The 25,417-nt window shown below is 37.2% G+C and overlaps 2 protein-coding genes across 2 annotated transcripts in view; both read right to left on the bottom strand.

Moving 5' to 3' along the window:
* Window positions 1-25,417, bottom strand: part of LOC146464313 (uncharacterized) — a 205,964-nt gene that overhangs the window by 8,435 nt on the left and 172,112 nt on the right. Inside the window, exons 18-19 of the mRNA XM_085129932.1 lie at window positions 5,960-6,601; window positions 2,262-2,384 (exon numbers count right to left, since the gene is read on the bottom strand). Of these exons, the coding sequence (XP_084986058.1) occupies window positions 2,262-2,384; window positions 5,960-6,601 (765 nt within the window). The remainder of the gene's footprint in view (window positions 1-2,261; window positions 2,385-5,959; window positions 6,602-25,417) is intronic.
* On the bottom strand, window positions 6,934-23,704 carry LOC146464319 (uncharacterized). Its single transcript, XM_085129931.1, has 11 exons — window positions 23,546-23,704; window positions 17,355-17,617; window positions 16,575-16,689; window positions 13,963-14,091; window positions 12,256-12,378; window positions 11,854-11,976; window positions 11,183-11,305; window positions 10,840-10,962; window positions 10,162-10,284; window positions 8,923-9,039; window positions 6,934-7,049 (listed from the first exon to the last, which is right to left on the bottom strand). The coding sequence occupies exons 1-11, from the start codon at window positions 23,616-23,618 to the stop codon at window positions 6,934-6,936; spliced, it is 1,428 nt and encodes a 475-aa protein (XP_084986057.1). The 5' UTR covers window positions 23,619-23,704.

The following is a 25,417-nucleotide window of genomic DNA, read 5'->3' as shown; positions in this document are numbered from 1 at the left end:
TAAGATCTTGATTTCTTTCGATCAGTCGGTAAGCTTTTCTATTCGACAGTTCCCCTGTTGAGTTGTTTCCACATAAATGAGTGAGTGGTATTTGTTTAATTTTTAATTTGTATTTCGTATGTCTTTTGGTGAAATTTCATTATAACCACAAAAATTGCCATCCGTAACCTGTAAATTTCGTCTTCTACCTCTTTATCTGTGAATGGATCTAAAAATTCTGAGTTAATATTCGTGTTGCCGTTAGGTATGAAGTAAATCGCTTGGTAGTCTTCAGACTCGATCCTACATTATTAACAAAGTATCCATTAATTGTTTTGGCTATTTCTTGTGGATCAGAAATTGTTTCATTATTATCTTTAAAATGTGAACTTATTTTTGATTTGCATTTGCTTTTGTTGATTGTTTACTTTATAACTTCAAGACTGTTTAAGATTACCTTTAAGTCTATTAATTTTCTCTTTAACTTATTTTGAACTTTTCGTGAAACTAAAATACCCTTGGGGATCCACAGGGTGTTATCATCATTTTCGTTTTTACTACTTTGGCTAAAGAAAATTATTAAAAACTGGATCATTGTATAATGCAATTCGAACGGTTAAATTGGCTTAGCATACGAGCCATTGTACCATACCCGAGAAATAGAGACCATTAAATTGTCTTCTAATTGTTCTTGCAAAGCGAAATCAGCAAAATCTAGCAATATTTCTTGATTGTTGAGATGATTATAGCGGCAACTCGGCGCTACGCGCCTCGTTGGCTATCTATCATCTCATATCCCGCGCGCGCTCGTGGAATAATTGTTAGCCGTACTCTCATTATATTTTCCATATCTCTTTCTGTAAAAGCAGCTGAAAGCTTCTTGTGGATCACTGTTATTACACATGTTAATCCAATCTTCATTTTCTAATTCAAGACATAGTTTGTCAATTGAATCATTATTGACTTGTCTCTATCTAACTTTTTTGTAACTTAGTTTTCATTTCCTGTGCGTAATGTGTAGTATTATTAGGAAACTAGGCAAATTATCAGATATACCACTGCAAAGTAGCCCACCCCCTCCCCCCCCCCCCCCCCGCCATTTGAAGTAATCTTTAATGTCATTAACAAACGTTAGTGTTGCAATCGTATTAGTGATTGTTGTTGTCTTTGAAATAAGTGGGTAGAAATATGACGAAACATTTGATTAAAGAAGTTATTTGCATGCTGACGTAGATCAATGTTTAAGTCCCTTATACCATACAGAAGCACTTTTACCTATTAAATAATTCCTTAATAATTCTGTAAGCTAGTGTTTCCTTTACTTGTTCATAGCTATCTTTTGGTGGTCTATATATTATTGGCCTATACATTGAACTGTGTTCTGTTGTTATGTTATGTCATTGATACTAACTGATAGATCGTTTCTCTCTTTTGGCTTACATATGTCCCTACCCCACATTCTTGTTTATTTTCTCTGCTTTCCCAATAAAGATTTCCCTACCCAATGTTTTATTCTCAACTAGTTTTATCGAAATTGTAGGCGTCTGGGACTGACTACTTATATTTTATGATGTATGGGAAAAAAGAAGTATCAAATATCAGATCAATACCAAAAACAGAGGTGTCAATGCGACTCAAGCGATGTTTATGTGCTAATACTGACGTTCGAGGTTAACTATCTGACTTATCTTATGAGAGAGCAAAAATTCTCTATTTAGTATCACGACAGGACTCAACAGAATCTACATCTTTGCTGTACCGCTCATTGATGTAATCCTTCAGCCCTGTTAACTACTTGTGGATATCATACACGTAGACTCCTTTTGTTCATCAACATTGTAAGGGGGTAGTGGGTGGGCGGAATGGAACCATGTTTATATCGGTCTCGTAGGGGCCTTAGGTCCGAACGTTTTCGCCAGGACTGTATGTCTACCAGAAAGTTTTTTAAAAAGAGCTTAGTGTCCCTAACTAGATTGGCCAGGACAAGCCCTTGCTAAGATCTACTTTTTGCGCAAAGCCATACACCACGCAAAAATACCTCTTTATTAGGAGGCATCGTCAGTTCTATCGTGCTCGTCTACTCGATTGCACCGAGAAGGAAGGAACTGAGGCCCTTAAAGGCTAATCCCCCCAAAAAAGGCCCATTTAAGGTTATCTGCATGGAAGCCTTTTAAATGAACAATGTTTGCCTCTGATATTTGGGGGCTTACAATTTTTAATGAGAAGGGAGATTAATTTTCTAAGGGGTTATATTCGTAAGTTTACTGTACTTAACTAATTACCTGAACAGCTGTGTCCATCTCCAACGAATCCCGGTTTACACACGCAGCTGTAAGACACCTTGGTGTCAATACACGTGGCATTAACCATGCAGGTGTGGTTTCCTTTTGCACACTCATCAATATCTAAAACACAATTTTAATTTATCTCCAGTTAAAGCTCCTTATAAAGATAAATTTAATGGTAATAGTAATATATTTATATACCACGCACATCACATACTCTCAAATCGGTTTACAATTTTTCTGTGAGGCGAGATCGGACGTCAACATTAAAAGGCGCCGCTGGAAGCCGCAATCAATCCACATTGTGATTACGCCCACCCACCCACCCACCCAACCCACCCTGATTTCGAAAGGTAGATGAAATCAGAAGTAGAGAGAGACCACCACACCGGGGACTACGTCTCCTACTGTTTTCGAACAGTGTGTGGGTTTTCTAGTGTCCCTCATATTATTAGGAACAAGTGTTGTGAGACGAGACATACGATTTTATCCTAAACCTTCGCGAGTGTTCCTTAGTTAAAATATTTGTGCGCGCTATTTATATGTTTATAGAAACCCTAGCAAACTAAACAAACCGTACAGCAAAAGAACAGTTTTTGCTTTGGTAGGCGAGCGCAAGCCCTGAAACGCAAAACTGACATTATATGCTTTACATTTACTACCGGAAGAACAATATCATTCCTAAAGGACTTATACCCAATGCAGACCCACAATGTTTACTAATAATCATTTCTGGGCGTATAAACCTCAAGTTACTCGCTCAAGAATGCCGCAAGATCATAAAAATACTTGAAGAACAACTCGCTTTGAAAAAGGAAAGTTTACTTAAGAACGGCAGTAAGGAATGTTTTAATTACTATGACACTTAGTTATCTTCTATGGCTCAATCTCTAGAATTGTAACTTTTTAACCGTCGACTGCGTAAAAACATTTCTACTCGTTCTAATAAAACTTACCGTACCGAGATCATCCCACTTCCTCAACACCCCCAGATAATACACCACTTAGTGTAACAACTATCGCACCCAGACCTAAAAGGTCACGTGGCAAAACCACTAAACCTATTGTGACAGAACTAATCTGCCACTTGACACTTCATCTGTAGTTAACTCAACTGCTAGTTAGAGGACTCACTTTTTGCCCTAACCCCCGACGTATTGCCTGGTGTGAAGTCAATGCAGACATTGATGATTTCGCTCGACACGTGCGTATAACTGAATTTTTTTACAACTACATCACTGACAACGAACTCATTCTTTTCACCCTTTTCACAAAAGTCTTTGGACACCTCCCACCGACAGAGACGATACCGTTAATGCTTTCCTGAATGACGTTAAAAATGACAAACTAACAAGCAACCCCAAACGCATTCCTAACAACCTTCCAAAAGCCCAAACAGCGAGCTTTACGTCAACTTAAACATAGACAGGACATTGTCATCAAGTCAGCCGACAAAGGTTCGACGATCGTGATAACGGACCAAACTTGGTACTTGGACGAATGTTACCGACAACTCAACAATCCTACTTTTTACGCACGACAAGATACTGATTTGACTGACACTATACAGAAACGAGGTACAGAATACGTCAAAAGCATGTTTTGGCGATGGACTTATTGACAATAAGAACAAACAGTACCTCTTACACAAGCAACCCCCGGGGATACTCCCAAAAAATGGATAAGGGTGTGCGGCCCGCTTCCCAAAACCCTTACCCTTTTTATGACCAAAATGTGCGATTTTCCTACCCTATTTATAACCTCACCAAAACTTTGATACCCTATTTATGACCTCATAGTGTGCGGTCAACGTCAGTTCAAAAACCCTGGAGCCCAGCGCGTGACTTACTGGAGCGTGCGTTACGGTACGTAAACGGTTGCTCTTAAACGTCATGATGAAGAAGTAGCTTCTTCTTCTTCTAAAAAAAAAAAAAAAACCGAATTTAAGACTAGAGTGCAGAAATTGATACCCTATTTGTTATCAAAATGGCTAAAATCGATACCTTATTTATGACCAAAGCGGCTGAAAAACCATACCCTTTGGGGCCGCACATACCTATATAGCCCATATAAGGGAGTACCCACCCCGGGAGCAACCCAAAGCTAGACGCTTTTTTATTCTACCTGAGCTCCATAAAATTAAAAACCCCGGACGGCCATAGTTTCTTCCAACGATAACCCTACTGAACGTATTTCACAGTTTGTTGATTTCCACCTCAAACCCTTAGTCTGCACTATACCGTCTTACGTCAAAGACACCCTTGATTTTCTTAACAAACCCGCCGCCTTTAACAGACTTGTTGTCCTGATAGACCTGATGAAGACTGGTATGACCAGTAGAAATATCGTAGACTCAAGCCTTTTCACGTTGTTTGATCAGTCCTTGCAGTCCTTCTTTTTGAGTTTCATGTCTACTTTTAACCTGTATCAATTAAATCAATTCCGCGATAGGTCAATGAAGCTAGCAAAAGATCGCCTTTTTAAAAAAGAATTTTTGCTCACATATGATACATGAGGATATAAACATCTTTTTGTTTTCTGCATTTCGTAGGAGAGAAATGAATAACTAGCATTATTATATGAATGGCTGCACGAGCGGATAAGAGGAGTCAAGTCATGCGCCGTGATTGTCTACCTGAGCGGGCGAGATGTAGCTATCGCGCTTGGGATTACCCGTTGCCCGTTCGCTCGGCATGGAAATTTTAATCCCCGAAAAATGCAATCATTTTCTTCAATTTTCCTGTTTTTTTTTTCTGAGGGAAAACATTCACTAAAATGTTGCAAAAAATCTCAACATCTGTCTAAAGAAAAAGAAAGGAACATGAACTCATTTAGCATAGTTTAAAATTTTGTTTTAGCTACAATGGATGTGACGTTGAATCTATGTGAGTTGCTCTACAATGTCAGATCTTATAAAAATAATTTTTCTAAAGCTTGTTAACCTTGTACTTGTTCATTTGTGTCTCAAGTCGAGTGCTAAATTAATTAGTTCTACCGCTTTTCAATTGACTTTAAATCTTAGCGTTGTAAGTTGCCTTCAAGTTTTTTTTTATTGCAGTTCAGAAAAGTATTTCTCTCAACTTTGCCGGAGAAGCTCCCGTTTTCAATTTACCCGCGCCTTGCTTGTTGAAACAACAAATCCTCTAGTCGCCTAGTTTTTTTATTATTATCCCCTTCATTTTTCGGCTTATATTTTCATATGCTTTTAAAATAGACGGTTTTTCATTTATGAATTACAGATTGAAGGCCGAAAACTTTGTAAAAATGTGTATTATTAACGCCACCACGTGATCAGCTCTAAAATGGCTAGGTTGCCGGATACTATTAATTAAATCTTCCCGCATTTGCGAAAACCCAATTTTTGCGTACTCAATAATTGTTTACTTCCTTAAAGAGAGTGTAAAAGTAGATCCTTAACACCATTTAAGATTCCCAGTTTTCCATGATTACATGCTAATCTGCAAATGCACTGAAAATGAAGCTTATACCAGTCGGCTGTAAAAAAGTTCTGTCGGAGCAGAACAGTCTGATTTTTGAAGGCAAAGCTATATAATTAATACTTGTTCGGTAAAAATGACGGATATTGCCCCCCCCCCCCCCCCCCTTCTTTTTTTTGGGCGATTTATGGACTTCGACTTTGTCTCTATCTATAAAAAACGAGAAAATGAACTTGGTCAATATCGCATATTTCTCACCTGGACGTTGAGTTTTTTCTTGTATTGTCCGAATTTGTTCTTGAGTCAAAGCTAAGTTGTACACCTGCATCTCGGCGATCCTTCCTTTGAAGAACCTGTTTTGGGAGTGAACACCCACTCCCATTCGGAGCTTGCCATGTGCACTCAGTTTAAGATCTGCAACAATCTTTTGCTTGTAGACTATGACTCCATGGCCATCAACCCATAACTTGACTTCACCAGACTTTTCGCTGTAGGAAGCACCAACAAACTTCCAGCCACCTGCTAGAGAGGTGTTCATCAAGGTGTTTTTTTTTTCGGTAAAGCGGGCAAAGAGTTTCCCGTTGAATACCCCTAGAGTGACTCTGCCGTTTCCAGTTTTTTGGTATGTGAAGATAGGTCCGTTTTGACCATTATAGTACAACCAGCATAACATTGTTATCGAGTAAAGTTCATCTAAAGCTCGCCCAGGGCTGTTGGAAAACTCGATGAAGCTATCCGACGTTCCTTTGAACTCAAAAGAGCCGCTAGCTCTACCGTCGGGACCTTGAGCAAGGTGTACGTTCTGATGATTTCTTTGGGTTACTCGCAATCGATCGTTGATTTCTTTGGTGCCATACGAGATATTGAGGGGAAAAAAGGCGACGGGATATGGAACTGGAACTGGAGATAACTAGTACTTAGTATTATTAGGTCGTAGTAACAAAATACTGACATTGGGGAAAAGGTAATTATTTATTGCTAACATGATTTGGAAAAAGCCAAACACAATTTATTGTAGTGCATTATTATTGCATCGTTTTGTCGAAGTTATCTTTTTTTTTTCTCCCATGAGTTTCGCCTTTTGTATTTTGCATTTTGTGGTGTATGCTCCGTCCTCTAAACGGAAAATTTGCTCTTTTGTATTCACCGATACTATTGCCCGTGATCTATTTTCTCCAGTGCTAGCCTATTTTTCATTGTTTTCTGGTTTGACGCAAAGAAACTCATAACAATTATATTTCTACTCTACTGAATATAGAATTACCTCTGCATTTGAATGATCCTTTGGTGTTAATGCACGCGTCTTCGGTACTGCAGCGGTGCGTTTCCTCTTCACACTCGTTAACATCTGAAAGAGCGTTCAATAAAGAATTAGAAGGGATTAAATGTGCACTTGTGCGATCGCCTAACCTTATTACAATCAACATCTACACTGGAGTTATGCGTTCCTGTTGTATCACATGCGGCCCAAGTGCGAAATAAGAGGAATAAATGACACGTACGCGAAGGTGACTCTTGCCTTCGAGCGGTGTTGTGTTACAAAGATTCGATTTACAAAGGTTTGTATGGGAATTTTACGGGTTTGATTTAAATACCTAAAATTTAATGCTCTGTAAATAAAACTGCCTCACCTTGTATCTGTGTTGTATTCCTTGTTGTTTCCCGGCGTTTGAGGCCGTTTTGAAGCGTTTTCAGCGAGTTAGCGCTAGTGGTGGTGATCCATTAGGAAAAAAACACGAGGCTGGCTGGCTCAGAATCGAACCATCGTACCGCGAAGGCCAAAGTATTCCCGAGGAATAGACGTAGCCGCTTCAAACCACGATCAGCCGAGGCGTGAATAACTCGCTTCACTGTCCGTCGGTCGCTGGTTCACAAATCCCATCGCAACCGCCTAAAAAATTGCTCGTTTACCAGCTCAAATCTCCCTCTCTCGCTGCTGCATCATGCGTATAGCCAGCGGTGAAGATACCAGATTTGAAAATCAAAGCTTAGCGACTGCGTCCGCTCGACAAAAACAGCACTCGGTCGGGGTGGGACGGCACTATTGCCTACAATTCAAATCAACACGCAGCTAGGGTATGCTGCGTCAGATTTTATCGGAAACCGCGAACGCTCGATGGTTTATTGGCTGTTCTAAATCTAAATAGAACCACTGAAAGATAGCACTGAAAAGAAATTTTGAATTTTAGCTCTAAAAAGAACTGTTGAACTGTTTGAGCGACGAATTTCACCAACGAACTCAACGAACTGCTTATCAGACTGGCGCCCAGGACAAAATGAACGTTGATAGTTCAAAACTGAAATTCGATTTTGCGTTTGCAGCTTTTCCCGGGGTTTCAAATAACCCATCGAGTGTTCGCGGTTTCCGGTGAAATCTGACGCAGCGTACCCTAGCAGCGTGTTGATTTGCATGTCGGCAAAAGTGCCGTCCCACCCCGACCGAGTGCTGTTTTTGTCGAGCGAAGGCGGTCGCTAAGCTTTGATTTCAAATCTGGTATCTTCACCGTTGGCTATACCCATGATGTAGCAGCAAGAGAGGCAGATTTGAGCTGGTAAACGAGTGATTTTCAGGTGGTTGCGATGAAATTTGTGAAACAGTGACCGATGGATAGTGAAGCGAGTTATTCACGCTTCGGCTGATCGTGATTTAAAGCGGCTACGTCTATTCCTCGGGAATACTTTGGCCATCGCAGTACGATGGTTCGATTCTGAGCCAGCCAGTTTCGTGCTTTTTTTTTTTCTAGTGGATCACCACCACCAGCGCTAACTCGCTGAAAACGCCTCAAGACGGCCTCAAACGCCAGGAAACAAAAAAGAGTACATTACGGATACAAGGTGAGGCAGTTTTATTCATAGAACATTAAATTTTAGGTATTTAAATCAAACCCATAAAGTCCCCATACAAACCTTTGTAAATCGAATCTTTGTTACACAACACCGCTCGAAGGCAAGAGTCACCATGGCGTACGTGTCATTTTTTCCTCTTATGTCGGGCTTGGGCAGCCTGTGGTTTGTACATTCATTAGTCCGAAGGAAAGTTGAACGCAGAAAAATCAAACAATTAGCAGCTACCGTATTGTCGTTTAAAAACGAAAATGACCTGAAAAATAGCATTGATACAACTGCGTTCATCTCCCGAAAATCCTGACAAGAGCTGAGCAGTTAATCTTTTAAGTAAATAACATATATCTCATAGGAATGAAAACGAAAAATGCCGGTACAGTTTTGTCCGTCACCCGTGAATCCAGGTCTGCACGTGCAATAGAATGCCCCCTCTGTGTTATTACACAAAGCATCGCTACTGCAGTTGTGGGCTACTGTTAGAGACTCGTTTATATCTGCAATAAGTTGAAAAGATTACAACAAAGACGAATAAACAAAACATCTTCAGCAAAACGAGTTCTATCTCTAACTATAGAAAAAGACAAATATTACATTACTCATGTGATACATTGCAACTATTAGCTGATACGTGCATATGAACGCATTCAATCTGCCCTCTGGAGCTCTTGTTCAATCCCTTTAATATAATTTCTATTAATGTCTTTCTTAAATAGTTTTTTAATTTAATTGAGATGTGACCGGTAAGCTCACTTGGGGGAGCACCGGATTATCTTGCCCGAGGTTGCGCGGTCAAACATCGGTGAGACCAACACTGAGGGTCTTTTAATAACTGAGGAGAAAGTTCCGCCTATGTAATGACATCTGCAAATGATTAGACTCTCTAGTTATTTCGATCACGACAATAAACCGCGGTCTTGTCTCACAACACTTGTTCCTGGTAATCTGTGGGACGTGAAAGAACGAACCCACACACTGTTCAAAAAGAGTTGTGGACGAAGTACTCGGTGTTGTGGTCTATCACTATATGTTATTTCATCTGTCTTTCACATTCATGCTTGGGTTGGCTGGGTAGGTGATATCAAAATATGGACTGATAGTGGCTGTTAGTGCCGCCTTTACATGTTGACGTCGGATTCCACCCAACGGAAGAATTGTGAGCCGCCACGAGACTAAGTGATATATGCGGTATATAAATACATTATTATATGATATAGAAGTTAAAGCCTGAAACAAAAAGCATAGTCTTTAAGTGATTCATGATTCATTCCTAACCTGTACAGTTTTGTCCGTCTCCTGTGAATCCAGCTTTGCACATGCAATTGAATCCTCCTTTGGTGTTGTTACACACACTATCATTACCGCAGTTGTGTGTTTCTGTCACGCATTCATCTATATCTGAAATGAGGTGAAAAGGATGATAAAAATGATTTAACGAAACACATCCAATACCTGTGGGCCCATCTCCACTGACAGCATCTCCAGTGACAGACAAAAACTTTAAAAATATAATGGAGAATTCGTGTGATTGCGCTTGCAGAAAATTACAATTCAGCTTAGAAGGTATTGGCTGTACCACTTGAGCGGACAGTGTGAAGAAATGCCAACCCCTTATTTACCTGTGCAGTTTTTCCCGTCCCCAGTGAACTTTGGTCTGCATGTGCAGTTGTAAGATCCGTTGGTGTAGCTACAAATAGCATTTGCACTGCAGTTTTGTTTTCCTTCTTCACACTCGTCGACATCTGAAAGAAAACAATTTTAAACAAATCTCTTTCCATTTCAAGATAATTATAAAAAAAGGAACAAAAATACTTCACTCATTCGAAGAAACTGGCGTACGCCTTAAATAAAAAAAAAATTACAGGTGTAAATTGGAACTAAAAAAATCCACAACGTAATATAACAATTTCGATATCTGTCAAAGTGGTGGTTTTGTTTACTGATTACGGTTGATCAAAGTTTGACCCTAAATAGAAGACCAGCTGTTTGGAATAAATGATATCAAGGGATTAGCGATTAAAATTTTTAATTTAACCAGACGTTTCTTCTGCCATTAAATTCGAAAGAAAACGAAATTGAATAAAGAATGTTTGTCACTCCTCGACTTCATGAACAAAATAGTGTTTAGATAGCGCATTAAGAGAATATCACAGCTTATATAATTTTTCTTCTCACTTTCCTATCCTTTTTTAGTGTAATATTATGTCCTGGGAATTATTACCATAGTACAGAAGTAAAAAGCGCAAACAAAGAGCGTAGTTCTAATGAGAATAACAAACAAATCATAGAATCTTAACCTGTACAGTTTTTTCCGTCTCCTGTGAATCCAGCTTTGCACATGCAATTGAATCCTCCTTCGGTGTTGTTACACTTAGAATCATTACTGCAGTTATGTGTTTCTATCACGCATTCATCTATATCTGAAATGAGGTGAAAAGAATGATAAAAATGATTTAACGAAATACCTCTAGTACCAGTAGGCCCATCCCCAGCGACAGCATCTCCAGCGACAGACAAAAAATATAACAATATAATGGAGAATTCGTGTGATTGCGCTTGCAGAAAATGACAATTCATGTTTCAAGGTATTAGCTGTTCCACTTGAGCGGGCAGTGTGAAGAAATGTCAACCCCTATCTACCTGTGCAGTTTTTCCCGTCCCCAGTGTACTCTGGTCTGCATGTGCAGTTGTACGATCCGTTGGTGTTGTTACAAATAGCATTTGCACTGCAGTTGTGTTTTCCTTCTTCACACTCGTCGACATCTGAAAGAAAACAATTTTAAACAAATCTCTGTGCATTTAAAGAGAATTGTAAAAAAAGGAACAAAAATACTCAACTCATCCGCAGAAAGTAGCGTAGGCCTTAAATAATGAAAAAATTACAGGTGTAAATTGGAACTAAAAAAATCCACAACGTATTACAACAATTGCGATATCTGTCAAAGTGGTGGTTTGGTTTACTGATTGCAGATGATCAAAGTTCGGCCCTAAAAAGAAAAAGCCAAGCTGTTTGGAATGAATGATATCCAGGGATAAGCGATTAAAATGTTTAATTTAACCAGACGTTTCTTCCTCTATTAAATTTAAAAGAAAACGAGATTGAATGAAGAATGTTTGTCACTCCTCGACTTCATAAACAGAATAGTGTTTAGGTAGCGCATTGAGAGAATATCAAGCTTACATCTTTTTTCTTTTCACTTTCTTATCCTTTTTTAGTATAATATTATGTCCTGGGAATAGCACAGAAGTTTAAAGCGCAAACAAAGAACATAGTTCTAATCAGAATAACAAACAAATCATGGAATCTTAACCTGTACAGTTTTGTCCGTCTCGTGTGAATCCAGCTTTGCACGTGCAATTGAATCCTCCTTCGGTGTTGTTACACGCGGTATCATTACTGCAGTCGTGTGTTCCTGTCACGCATTCATCTATATCTGATATGAGGCGAAATGGATAACGCTTGCTCTCAGATAGTTTAAAAGTGCACCGTCTTGCAAATCATCGAATAGAGATGTTAAAATGGAGAATGCTAGCCAGGCTGTAGCAGAGAATTAGGTCTAGTAACTGGGCAAGTGGGCAAGTCAAAATATTACCGGTAATGCCAAGACCGGTAATATTTGCGCGTTACCAAATGGAAACTGGTTTTGACTTGTACTCCATTTAAGTAATGGCTGTTTTAAACAATAAGAGAAACAAAGCCCGGTCATGTTCACCTGTACAGTTGTATCCGTCGCCAGTATACCCTTGCTTGCACGTGCAGTTAAATGATCCTTGGGTGTTGTTACATAAGCCATACTTGCTACAGTTGTGTGTTCCTGACGCGCACTCGTTAATATCTGCAGTAATAGAGGGGAACAAAAAACGAAGATAAATGAAAACCAATGGAAAAGAAACCTAGTGGACCATCAGTGTGGAAAATGAAGTAAATTAAATCTTAATTTTTTTATCGCTGTTAGAAATTGCTTTTTGTTACGATTTATGAGTGTTTTGGTTTTGATTTAGTTAACGTATTTGCCGTAAACATTAACTTTAAAAGCAATAGAAGCAACGAGACTTTCATTTATGAGATCTTCAGGAGTAGCCATCTGCACGAGGGAACTGTTTTGCGCGTTTAGCGTGTTAGTTTGATTAACGTCAGAAAAGTAAGGAAACGGTTAGAAAAAAGAATTGAGATAGAAGCTGCTAAACAGGCAATCAAATAATTAAAAATGACAATTTCACTTCCACGCGTGGCAAATTATTTAATATTTGCTAGTATTTCCACAACGAGTCGAGTATGTTGGATTTATAGAAGAAATCAACTAGATGATTGAGAAGATTTGGATTGCACTGTGTAATCATCTCCGCGTATAGTCTTCTACCAGAGTGTCAGAGCGACTAGAACGTTTTTACGAAGAGTTTCTCTTAATCAGTCCACATATGAACTTGGACACAAAATTGATCTAGTCATTACTTGTCCTGCATGAAATTACATTGTCTGCGGTTAACCGTGACTGATCATTTATCAGTTATCACTACCCTAAGAGCAGCTATACCAGCTTCCACAACGAAAGGAGCACCTTTTAAGGAAAACTAAATAAATAGATATACACCTATTTTTCAACGACCTTGCAGCTACTGAACTGTGCCAAAACACCTTCGGGAGTTGAATGAAATTTTAAATTGTTCCAATAATATCTTGGCTTAGCAATTTATTCACAATAAGAAGGAACTTCTCAAAGAAACACTATTACTATGAGACCACGTGTGCCTTGATATAGTGACGACATTCTGGCAGCAAAATGAATGAGAAGAAAAGCAGTTGTGTGTTTCTTCTCCACACTCGTTAATATCTGAAATAGGTTTAATGGGAAATGACTCCAGGATGTAAAGATATAATGGCTTGAGCATCACCATCAGTTGAGACCTCCGGTGTATACTTGTTTACATTTACAGAAAGTGTTAATAGAACATTAGTTGAATTATTGAATCTATCCGCTACCTTTAAACAAATAAAAACAGAATCGAATAAAGCAATAAAAGATTACTGGTTATATAACTACTGGAACATTAAAACAAACAAACAAACAAACAAACTAACAAACAAGCCAAAGAAGACAACAAAAGGAAAACAATATAACCTTAAATGACATACAAGCTCAGGCATACACATAACAGAGGGACATGTCAGTAGCGATTTCTTATCTGCAACGTTTTTACGGAGACTTCTTATTAGAACTTTCAATTTCAGTAGCTGTTAAGCTCTGTTTGTATGTCTGTTTCACATACTTCATGTGAAAAGATAATAATAATAATAATAATAATAATAATAATAATAATAATAATAATAATAATAATAATAATAATAATAATGAGGGTCTAATCACAGCTAGAAGGGCAGCTACCTAACGCGTTATGGATTATGGACAGGTCAATTTCACCTGTGCAATTGAAGCCGTCTCCAGTGTACCCTAGGTGACACTTGCAGAAGTACGATCCATTGGTGTTGATACACTCTGCGTCGAGGCTGCAATTATGGATGCATCTTCCATACGCACATTCGTTAACGTCTGTAACAAAAATATTGGACACAGATTATAGTTACACGAAAACCTCAAGACAAAAGTGAACAGCCATAATCTTAGCAGCTAGTTCGGATATACCAAATAATTATTCAACACATTGTAACACTGCCAAAATATGGTCATGGTGAACTTAATATACGTTGTCCGATCATAATTATCCTGCGATATACGTAATTTCGTGTATCGGGAAGAAAAATGGCAGAGCACTTTCAAAAAGCAATGACCTAACAAGTACAACTAATTTATTATAATGCTGTTTCATAAAACACAAAGAGGCAACCAATTTTGCTGCCAAGATTTGTAATGGTTAGTGCAAAGACTTTTACTGATCGATACCTTTTTGTTTATGAACTGGCAAATTACAGTTTAGCAAAAACATTTTTTGCTAGACTTTTGTATTGTTCCGTATTCTAGCAAAGGCTCGGAAATAACAAACAGTATTTTCTTAGATTGGTTCTCGTAACAATTAAACAGAGTACTTGACTCGTCTTGAGGAGATGGAGAAAACCAACTAAGAAAACAGAGCTCACAAAGTCCCTCGAGCAATTTTATCTCTCTGGTAGACAATAGGATTGAAGTAGTAAAAAGCAATAACTCTCAGAAGCCTTAAAGCTGGCTGAAAAAACCCGTTTAGTATCATAACAGATCCAGAGTTCTTTAAAGCAACAAGGCACAAGATGCGTTTGTCAAAACACCAATAAAAGATAGAGAATTGCTTGCGCAGTAAACAAACTATCAAACTGTCCGAATCCATTATACCCAAGAGATATATAAACTAATTTTTAATTTTATATGGGCGTGGAAGCCTCCTCCTAAGCCTCATAAGTGTCACCATAATTGGGGAAAAGAAAAACGGCGGCTTAAAAGCGTTTGATTTCCAAATCATGGAAAAAGCTCTCAGAATTGCTTGGATCAACAGCATTCAAGACGACTCACATGCTTCCTGGAAAATAATCCCCAACCACCACGACCACAAACACGGAAGCTTATCCTTCCTAACAAAGTGCAATTACGCAACAAACACCGTTGATCTCAAAAATCTTGCCACTGTCTATAAAAACATTTAAGACTATTGGTGCGAGTTTAGAAAGTCTTCAGGCTACGGTATCACAACACACCTTAAAAATGAAGTACTATGGAATAACTGTAACATCCTCGTAGATAATAAACCTCTGTTCTACCAAAATTGGTTCGACGCCGGGATTACCAAAATAGGTGATTTACTAAACCACCAAGGTGTTTTTTGGATTTGAATGTATTTGGACAAAAATTCCAAATGAATGTACCTTTTACAAAATATTATTGTCTTGTAAATGCAATCCCAAAACCTTGGAAAGTAAGACTCAAAAACCCTGCTCCGACTACCAAACCCAGTGCCTCTCTCAACGACTCCTGTTTTCTAAAACAAGTTTTCAATCCCCGTACTGTTGAAAGCAAGATTCTTCGTCACGGATTTGCAGAAAAGGTCTATCTCATGTCATTTACAGTCACCAAGGACGTGAAAATAATATTTCAATACAAAGTGATTCATAATGTTCTTACAACCCGTACCACACTTTATCGTGATGATTTAATGGAAGATGCTACTTGTAACTTATGTTATGCCACGGAGAAAACTCTGATAAATTGTGTTACCTTAGCCGAGATTTGTACCTCGTTCCAAAACGTTTGGTACGAAAAAACAAGCGAAATGATAAATTATCTGGAAGCCACATACTTTACGGCTGGTTCGACGGGCAAAACATTCGCAGGTACTAAACTATTCCTTATATATTAATTGCAAAATATAGCTTTTTTCTGCACAAGCCTTCGTGGAGATGAATTAAATTTTCAAAACTTTCTTCTGCTTATCCAAGGAAAACTTGAAATTCTCAAAGAGATCGCGACTGAAATAATTGCCTGTCTAGTTACCATCGCAAATGGGCTTGTCTCGTTTAATTGTGCACACTTCGATGTTTTGAAAAAAAAAAGATGCTTTAAAATGTAACTCTTTTGTAATCAAAAAGTATTGTTAGATGTCTAAGCATAGTGTTTTAAGTATTTTTGGATGTAACTTGTGATTATTCATAAGCAGTCATAGCGTTAGTTTGTATGTAATGTAGATATTGTATGTATAGTTAATAAGTATCTTGAACAGTGTAAGTATCGTAATTATTGTAAGTAGTGTAAAACTGAGTTATGTAAGACAGATAAAAAATTGTTTACTCAAAAAAGGTAATAAATTTGCAGTTAACGACGAAATTTGTTTGCGTCTTTAGCGTGTTAGTTTGATCCACGTCAGAAAAATTAAGAAAACGGTTAGAAAAAGGAATCAAGATAGAAGCTGCTAAAAAAGCAATCAAATCGTAAGAATGACATTTCACTCCCATGCTTGTAAAATTATCCAATATTTGATACTATTTTGCACAAGGAAGATGTTGGATTTGCAGACGAACAATACTAGATGATTGAGGAAATTTGCTCCTTACCCTGTTTGCAGTGTGCAAACATAAATCCAGGCGGACACAAACACCGGTATCCTTTATCTGTGAATCCAGATTGACAGGTACCACCGTTATGGCAAGGGGCACTATCACAAGCACTCTACAAAATAATAAAAACAAAGTATGAATGGGAATATTAACAGAGATGAACAATACTCTTTGCTTGATAAAAAAATTGTAATGAGCAAATATTTAGGAGGAGCACTACTTTACGCTTAGTATTAGCTTAGGATACAATTTTCAGAGGCAAAAAAGAAGAAAAGGAATGAGAAGAGGAAACCGGTTATAACAAGTTTGTTCGGAGAGGACACACCTTGTCAGCCAGGTGATGTTGTTATCAAGGACACCACCTATCTCATGAACATTGCCTACAAAATCTTATTGAGTTGATACATAAATATTCAGCTAGCAATAGTCCGCACTTTAAGATAAACAATAAAAGTGAGGTTTGAATCTCATTGTCACTGTTTTTTTACTGCAGCATAGAGAGGTGACTATGCAATTAAACACCATCACTTGACGTTGAGAAAGGGGGTGCAGGCAGAGACCACCATCTATTCTGTGGTTCCGGGTGGGTCCTGGTCGGGTATAGTAGTGTTGACCACTTCCCTAAGACAAACTACGAAAGCCTGGAAAGTAACAAGCGGAAAAAAAAGAAGGAGAAGAAGAAGAAGAAGAAGAAGAAGAAGAAGAAGAAGAAGAAGAAGAAGAACAACAACAACAACAACAACAACAACAACAACAACAACAACAACAAGAACTTACGTCTGCCCCACGGTATAAGTAGCCATCTGTGTGTACAAAATCCACATCATGTCCTCGATGAGTGGCGTTATTCAAGTCACATCTGTATGTTCCCTTGGCATTTGCTGTATTATTAAAATTAATACTGACGCAGTTGGGTTCATGGTAACAACGCAGTTCACAAGCACTCATATCTCGGACTCTGACAGTGGTTATAGTGTGATTCTCCAGACGCTTGTTAGCAAAGAAGTAAAACGAAGGGAAGGCTAGTTCACGACATTCACCTGAAAGATTCCAATTAAATTGAAACTGATGAGACAAAAAGTGAAAAGTGTGATTTCTCTTGGAAGTATCTAGATGACAAAAAAAAAGGTTGTCCTCACAGTGGTTGGACGTTTTCAAAAAGGCCTACGTGTTGAATTACTTGTCCAGTCAAACCAAACGAGACATGCGTTATAAAACTACAGCTTAAATAGGCAATTGTTGGAATGTCATGCTTTGTTTGACAGGATTCTTTCACGTTTCTCTTAAGGTGTCGGGATAAGTATACCTACCTTACCGGAAATTATATCACAGTTACATACACAACTTAAGCAGCCACAAAAATAAATAAATAAATAAATAAATAAATAAATAAATAAATAAATAAAACAAAACAAAACAAAACAAAATTTACAAAATCCAATCCCAAATGCTGTATTTCAAATTGTTTTACAGCCTTTTGAAAAACAAATTTGTATTAACTAACACCACACCGTCGGGTCTGTTTGGATTCTTTAGATGAGATTGGTTTTCCAATAATGCTAGCCTGCCTTATCTTGGACTTTAAAACAACACATGCCTCTGTTAACATGTGTAAACCAAAGGAGACTAGTTCTCCAGTGTAAATTTGGGATGGCATTTTGGTAAAAAAACGTCAGCTTTTTTCAATCTAAATCCGATCGATCTAAGATGATTAAGTCCCTCCGAAAAAGATATTTCACTGAAACAAACCGTTGTGTGCCCCTGTTGTTATGTAAACTAACGTTACTATTTCTGGCAAAATATCGCAACAGTGTTTGACAATCATGTTTGCAGCTTTACTGTAAGCATAGATGACATTGGTAGTTTGGGTTGGTAGATAAAATTTTGGCGAGAAAATGTATCTTTAATTTCTTGAAATTTGTATCTTTGTGGGTGTACAGTTATCATTAAAGTCTGGATAAGTGGAAAATGCAATTCCATTGATGACTGGCTTAGCAGCCATGGGATAACAGGAGTTATAATATAACCGAGAAAATAGTGGTCATTAAATCGCCTTCGTCAACATTTCTTGGCTGCGTATTTGCTTTCTAAAATGGAGAATTTAGTGGCTAAAATATACTTTAGCCCTCTGCTCTAACCAATAAGAAAGAAGAAAATAACAAAGCCAGCCAATCAGAACTGGAAACCATTTAACTGTTCGCGCCGTTTTCTCGCTTGTTTGACTAGAAGCGCGGCCATCTGCAAAGAAATTGTTTTGAACTACAAAATGGCTCAAAAACCTAACGAAGCAAATTCTCAGGAGTCTTTTCCAGATGTAGAGAACTTATAGAAACTCGTGGGGGATGATGGAAATAGTGCCTGTAGTAGCTCCATTGCAGACGGAGAGGTGAATGTAAATTTGTCTTCGTCGAGCGAAACCCGCTCATTTTAGCAAGTTGCGCAATTAATTTTAAAACTTGTAGTTCACTATTTCTTCGTTGTTTACGAAATGCTGTAATTTTAATTTTGAAAAATTAGAAGCAAAGATTCTTTTGGCAAATTTAGTGATGTTCAGCCAAAGTTTTAAGCTTATGTGACAATAAAAGCTTTGACTTGGACAATAAAATAAACGCCAACGCTACACCGGCAGTGTTCCAGATATCACTTATTGTATTGTCTTTCTTTCCTTTTCTGAATGCCCTCTCAAATTATTATAGAACTCATTCTAAAATAAGCCTGATTTGGGTCAAACTGAAAACATATTTATGCCCGCGAACATTTACTCTATTGTTTTATTGTGTGATTATAAATAACTCGGCGCTACGTGCGTGATGACCTCATTAATTACGGCATGGCCGGGGTTAAATATCAAGCCTCTAAATCCCGAACTGGAATATGATGAAGATTTTTTTAACATAACAAATGGCGACAAGAATGGTGCGACAGAATTTAAAACATACGAAAAAAAAAAAAAAAAACTGAGTGGTAGTTAAACGATGTTTTCGACCTAAGTCTACTCTGCAATTCCGCTATTTTAATTTGCTTTTATAAAGAAAGGTTTAAAGCGAGACCTGCCTGAGCGGAAAAGAACTGAGCAATATGAGGTCATGTTTTCCATTTTTTATACCTTTTAAGGTAAGAAAGTGAGATGAATTAGTCAGGAAGTTTGGAATATTTGCGTGTTTGGAGTGCAAAGCAATAAGTACCTAATAAAAATGTTTTGTTTTCCTGAAATCCAGCTGCAATGGATAGCAAACTGTCAAAAGTCCTCCGTACTCAATTTAGATTTTCACTAAGCTTGTTTATTAATTGAAGTCTGCATCGTGAGGAAAAAAGAAATTGCCTCAGTAGTTTTAAAGCATGCCAGGTTCGTTTTTACAAGAGCGTCAGCTTAGAAATTAGGTTTTGATGATGAAAAGGAGCAAGGAAACAAATTATTGGTAGTATTGGCAAAATACTGGTAACATTGGTAAAATGTGGTCACGGAAAGTTAATTGTCAAGAAGACGACCAAATAAGCAATTACCTGTCGTGGAGTTTTTTTCCACATGTCAACAGAACTTCTCAATATTTTGGAAAAATATTTTTAACCTGTTCGTATATGATCGAAATTTAGGTTAACAGCAGGAATTTGCCAACTTGACATTTCTTACAATCACGACAAAGATATTTAAAATAAAGATGCACTATCGGCGATACTGGCGTCACTTCAATTAGCTGTTTTCTTCCTTCCAAAATTTAGGTTAACAGCAGGAATTTGACAACTTGACATTTCTAACAATCACAATGAAGGTATTTCAAGATAGGATGAACTATCACTATAATTTGCTGTTCCCTTTTCAATTATGCATTCGTGATGAAAAAATAAATCCAATTGGTAGAATATTGTGTGAGTTTTTTAACAGCTAATAATCTCAACAACCAGTCTGGTAAAAGGTAAAGCTGAAATAGATAACAAACCTTTTCTGCTAACTCAGATTTAAAATTATGACATAAAAACTTGCTATACAATTCTGAATAATTACAAATTTGAACAGAATATTGCATAAAAATCGAGTATATTATGAGAACTCCTAAACTAAAATATTTTGCCACTCTTCACTTTACAAAGGAAAAAAAAAATAAGAAATGAATTTTGAAGAGTGATTTATTTTAAAACCATGAAGGCTCTGCTATATGACAAAAATTTGGCAGCTTCTTCTCTCAAATACGCAATTGATGCCAATTTTATCAATGCGTGAAATATTTCAGAAAAAAAGGCAGAAGCTGAAAGAAAAAAAAAGACACAACTGCCAAACGATTTGTGAAAATGAAACTTACCATCTAAGCAGGCGGAAACAACTCTCAAAGATAAGATCGTTAGAAAAACGTAAAGATGGGGCTTGGAATCCATGATTTTCTTTTGTTTCTATCGAAGCTGCACCGACAACTCGTCGGCTACAAATTTTGATTTTTGAAAGGAAACGCAAACAGATAGCTTGTCGATAGCAACTTATTGTTCGCAGCACCAGTAGAGTTTTAGCGTAGGTTTATCGCACGTGCACCTGTCATTTTAAGCCAATGAAAATGCGATCATTTGGCATCCAGACAGTTCCTTCGTCAGTTGAAAACAGGAACTTGTCATTAGCTAACTTAACGAAGCTATTTAAAGATGTTTGTTTGGATTTTAGAAGGAAAACAACTGTGTCTGTTTTCGATTTTTTTTTTGGCAAAAAAAAGTTAAGAGAAAAAGAAGAAATGTTAGAAAGGGAAGGACAAACGGAAAGACACTCTTCTTCATTACTATTTGAAACACTGTATTCAAGTCATCATTTTATGGCTATAATTGTAAACTAAAGTTGTTGATTAATTAAAAGCTGCAATTTGAAAACAACCATGGCGAATTTTGTAATTTTAAAGCACGTTTGTTCGTCTATACAATAGAGCTTAGAAATTAGTTATTTGGGTCAAAACAAAATTGGTCAAATTAAAACGACAAAACAAACGTGTACTTGACGTGAAAGTTTTTTTACCTATTAAAGGACTCCTCAGTTTTTTGATAGATACGTTTATGTAGGTAATGAATCCGGCGTTTCTCGCTTCTCATCAGAATGAAATGTAACTTTACCGAATGAAAACTAAACATTTGTTATTTACACAGAAAAGGTGTCTCTACAGAACACACCATGCAGCATCTTAGATCTTTGTGCTACATTAATTAGCTGTTTTTGTGTTTTAATTTAAGGCTGATATTTTTTCTTGATAGCTGCTTATGTAACGGTAATAAATCCAATAACGGATGAATATGGCGTGAGTTCACGAACATTTATTGTCAACTCAGACATGAAACAGTGACAAAATACTTCAAACGGGGTAATTTCCATCAGCGAATTCAGCTTCTGAGCCAAAAACGAGAACCGATATTGAAAACAATTTATTTCTATTTCTGAACTTCCGCAAATGGGATGTTACAACCCTTCATCTGGCTTTCGTTGTTGAATGAATTTTGAATTGTGCTTTCCTTGAATTATTAACCCTCTTTTGTAAATCACAAAACGTCCTGGCTGTCTTCTCCCAAATAAATGAAAGTTGTCAAATCTGTCAGTACGCGGAATTTTTTGAACAAACAAAAGATACAAACAAACAAGAAGAAGAAGAAGAAGAAGAAGAAGAAGAAGAAGAAGAAGAAGAAGAAGAAGAAGAAGAAGAAGAAGAAGAAGAAGAAGAAGAAGAAGAAGAAGAAGAAGAAGAAGAAGAAGAAGAAGAAGAAAGAAGAATTCGAGGAAATGGATATTAAGCTTACACCCAAGCAGGCTGTCGCAACCTTCCGTGATTCCCCTTTCTCTCTATGTTGGTTGCTATGACAATTCGTCGACTACAAACTTTGATCTTTAAAAGGAGAATGCCACCGAATAGATCTAGATAGCTCGTCCGTAGAAACAAATGTATTAAGCACCAGTAGAATTCCGACGTTTGTTTAAGCAGGACGCTATTCCTTTCAATTAGTTAAGCGGACGGAAAGGTGATCAGTTCAAATGAAGACAGGAACTTGTCATTTGTTAATTCAAACTGCTTGTGTCTTAGCTATTGTACTCTCTTTGAATTTTTTTCCTGAATGTCCTCTCAAATAAGTATAGAACTTATTCTAGCACGAGCCTGATTTGGGTCAAAAACATATTTATGCCCGCGAACATCAGCTCTATTATTATATTATATGATTAGAAACAATTCGGCGCTACATGTGAAATATCCTCATCAATTGCGTCTAAATTCAACGAACTAGGATATGTTGAACATTTCTTGAGAATTAAAAATGGGGTTTCCCATTTAATATAAAACTGAAATATGTCTAGATCATTCGTACGAAATTTAGGTTAACAGCAGGAATTTGCCAACTTGATATTTTTTAACAATTAAAATGAAGGTATTTCAAGATAGGAACGGCACTATCATCGATACTTGCGTCGGTATAATTAGTTGTTCCGTTTTTAATACAAAACTGAAATACGTCTAGATGATGCATACGTGAAGAAAAATATATCCAAAGGATAGAATATTGCGTGAGTTTTAAAACACCTAATCATGTCAACAACCAGTCTGGTAAAAGATGAAGCTGAAATAGATAAGAAACCTTTGCTGCTAACTCAGATTTGAAATTATGACATAAAAACTTGCTATACAAGTCTGGATAATTATGAATTCCGTTTTTGCATCATATCGATTTGAACAGAATGTTGGGTAAAAATTGAGTATATTATGGGAACTCCTAAACTGGAATATTTCGCGACTCTTTACTTTCCAAAGGAAAAAGAAGGAATGAATTTTGAAGCGTGAGTTATTTTAAACCATGAAGGCTCTGCCATATGACAAAAATTTGGCGGTTTCTTCTCTCAAATACGCAATTGGTGCCAATTTTATCAATGCGTGAATTATTTCAGAAAAAAAGGCAGAAGCTGAAAGAAAAAAAAAAAAAGACACAACTGCCAAAGGAGCTGAGGAAATGAAACTTACCATCCAAGCAGGCGGAAACAACTCTCAACGATAAGACCGTTAGAAAAACGTAAAGCTGGGGCTTGGAATCCATGACTTTCTTTTGTTTCTATCGAGGCTGCACCGACAACTCGTCGGCTACAAATGTTGATTTTTAAAAGGAGAGCGCAAACAGATAGCTTGTCGATAGCAACTTATTGTTCGCAGCACCAGTAGAGTTTTGGCGTGGGTTTATTTGAACATCGCACCTGTCATTTTAAGCCAATGAAAATGCGATCAGTTGGCATCCAGATAGTTCCCTCGTGAGCTAAAAACAGGAACTTGTCATTAGCTAACTTAACGAAGGTATTTAAAGATGTTTGTTTGGATTTTAGAAGGAAGACAACTGTGTCTGTTTTCGAATAATTTTTTGGCAAAAAAAGTTAAGAGAAAAAGAAGAAATGTTAGAAAGGGAAGGACAAACGGAAAGACACTCTTCCTCATTACTATTTGAAACACTGTATTGAAGTCATCATTTTATGGCTATCATTGTTAACTGAGGCTGTTAATTAATTGAAGACTGCAATTTGAAAAAAATAACATGGCGAATTTTGTAATTTTAAAGCACGCTCGTTCGTCTATACAATAGAGCTTAGAAATTAGTTATTTGGGTCGAAACACAATTGGTCAAATTAAAACGACAAAACAAACGTGTACTTGACGTGAAAGTTTTTTCACCTGTTAAAGGACTCTTCAGTGTTTTGGTAGATACATTTATGTAGGTGATGAATCTAGCGTTTCTCGCTTCTCATCAGAATGAAATGTAACTTTACCGCATGAAAACTAAACATTTGTTATTTACACAGTAAAGGTATCTCTACAGAACACTCCATGCAGCATCTTAGATCTTTGTACTGTATTAATTAGCGTTTTGTGTGTTTTAATTTAAGGCTAATATTTGTCTTGATAGCTGCTTACGTAACGGTAATAAGTCCAGTAACGGTTGAATATGGCGTGAGTTCACGAACATTTATTGCCAACTCAGACATGGAACAGTGGCAACTTACTTCAAACGCAGGTAATTTCCATCAGCGAATTCTGCTTTTGAGCCAAAAACAAGAACCAATACTGGAAACAATTTATTCCTATTTTTGAACTTCCGCAAATGGAATGTTACAACCCTTCATCCGGCTTTCGTTGTTGAATGAATTTTGAAATGTGCTTTTCTTAAAAACATTAAACCTCTTCTGTAAATTACAAAACGTCCTTGCTGTGTTCTCCCAAATAAATGAAAGTTGTCAATTCTGTCAGTGCTCGGAATTTTTCTGAACAAACAAATTAAAGATACAGACAAAGAAAAAGAAGAATAAGAAGAATTTGAGGAAATGGAAATTAAGCTTATATCCGAGCATGCTGCCGCAACCTTCAAAGAAAACATCGTTAGAAAAGTATAAATCTTAAGGTTGGAATCCATTCTATCGCGGTTGCTATGACAACTCGTCGGCTACAAATTAAACGTTGATCTTTAAAAAGAGAATGCCACTGAGTAGATAGCTCGTGTGTAGAAACTAATGTATTAAGCACCAGTAGAATTTCGACGTTTGTTTAATCAGGACGCTATTCCTTTCAATCACTTTAGCGGATAGAAATGTGATAAGTAAATTTAAAGTGCTTGTGTCTAACCAAGGCGACGGCTGTGGCTATTTTCGAATTTTGTTTATAAAGAAATTAACAAAAAAAAAAAAAAACGAAGAAAGACTGTAAAGAGAACGTAAAAAGGAAAGGCGTATGGCGGTTCGAAGTTTATCATTATTTGAAAATATTAAGCTATCCTCGAATCGACATTTTATGGACTTCGGTTTTACATTTGAAATACTATGCTGTCAGACAGATATCGTTTAATTATAAGTACCT

The sequence above is a fragment of the Pavona decussata genome, unplaced genomic scaffold (genome assembly GCF_977016875.1).
Source record: "Pavona decussata unplaced genomic scaffold, jaPavDecu1.1 SCAFFOLD_165, whole genome shotgun sequence".
Lineage (NCBI taxonomy): Eukaryota > Metazoa > Cnidaria > Anthozoa > Scleractinia > Agariciidae > Pavona > Pavona decussata.
This window is presented reverse-complemented; position numbering and strand designations above follow the sequence as displayed.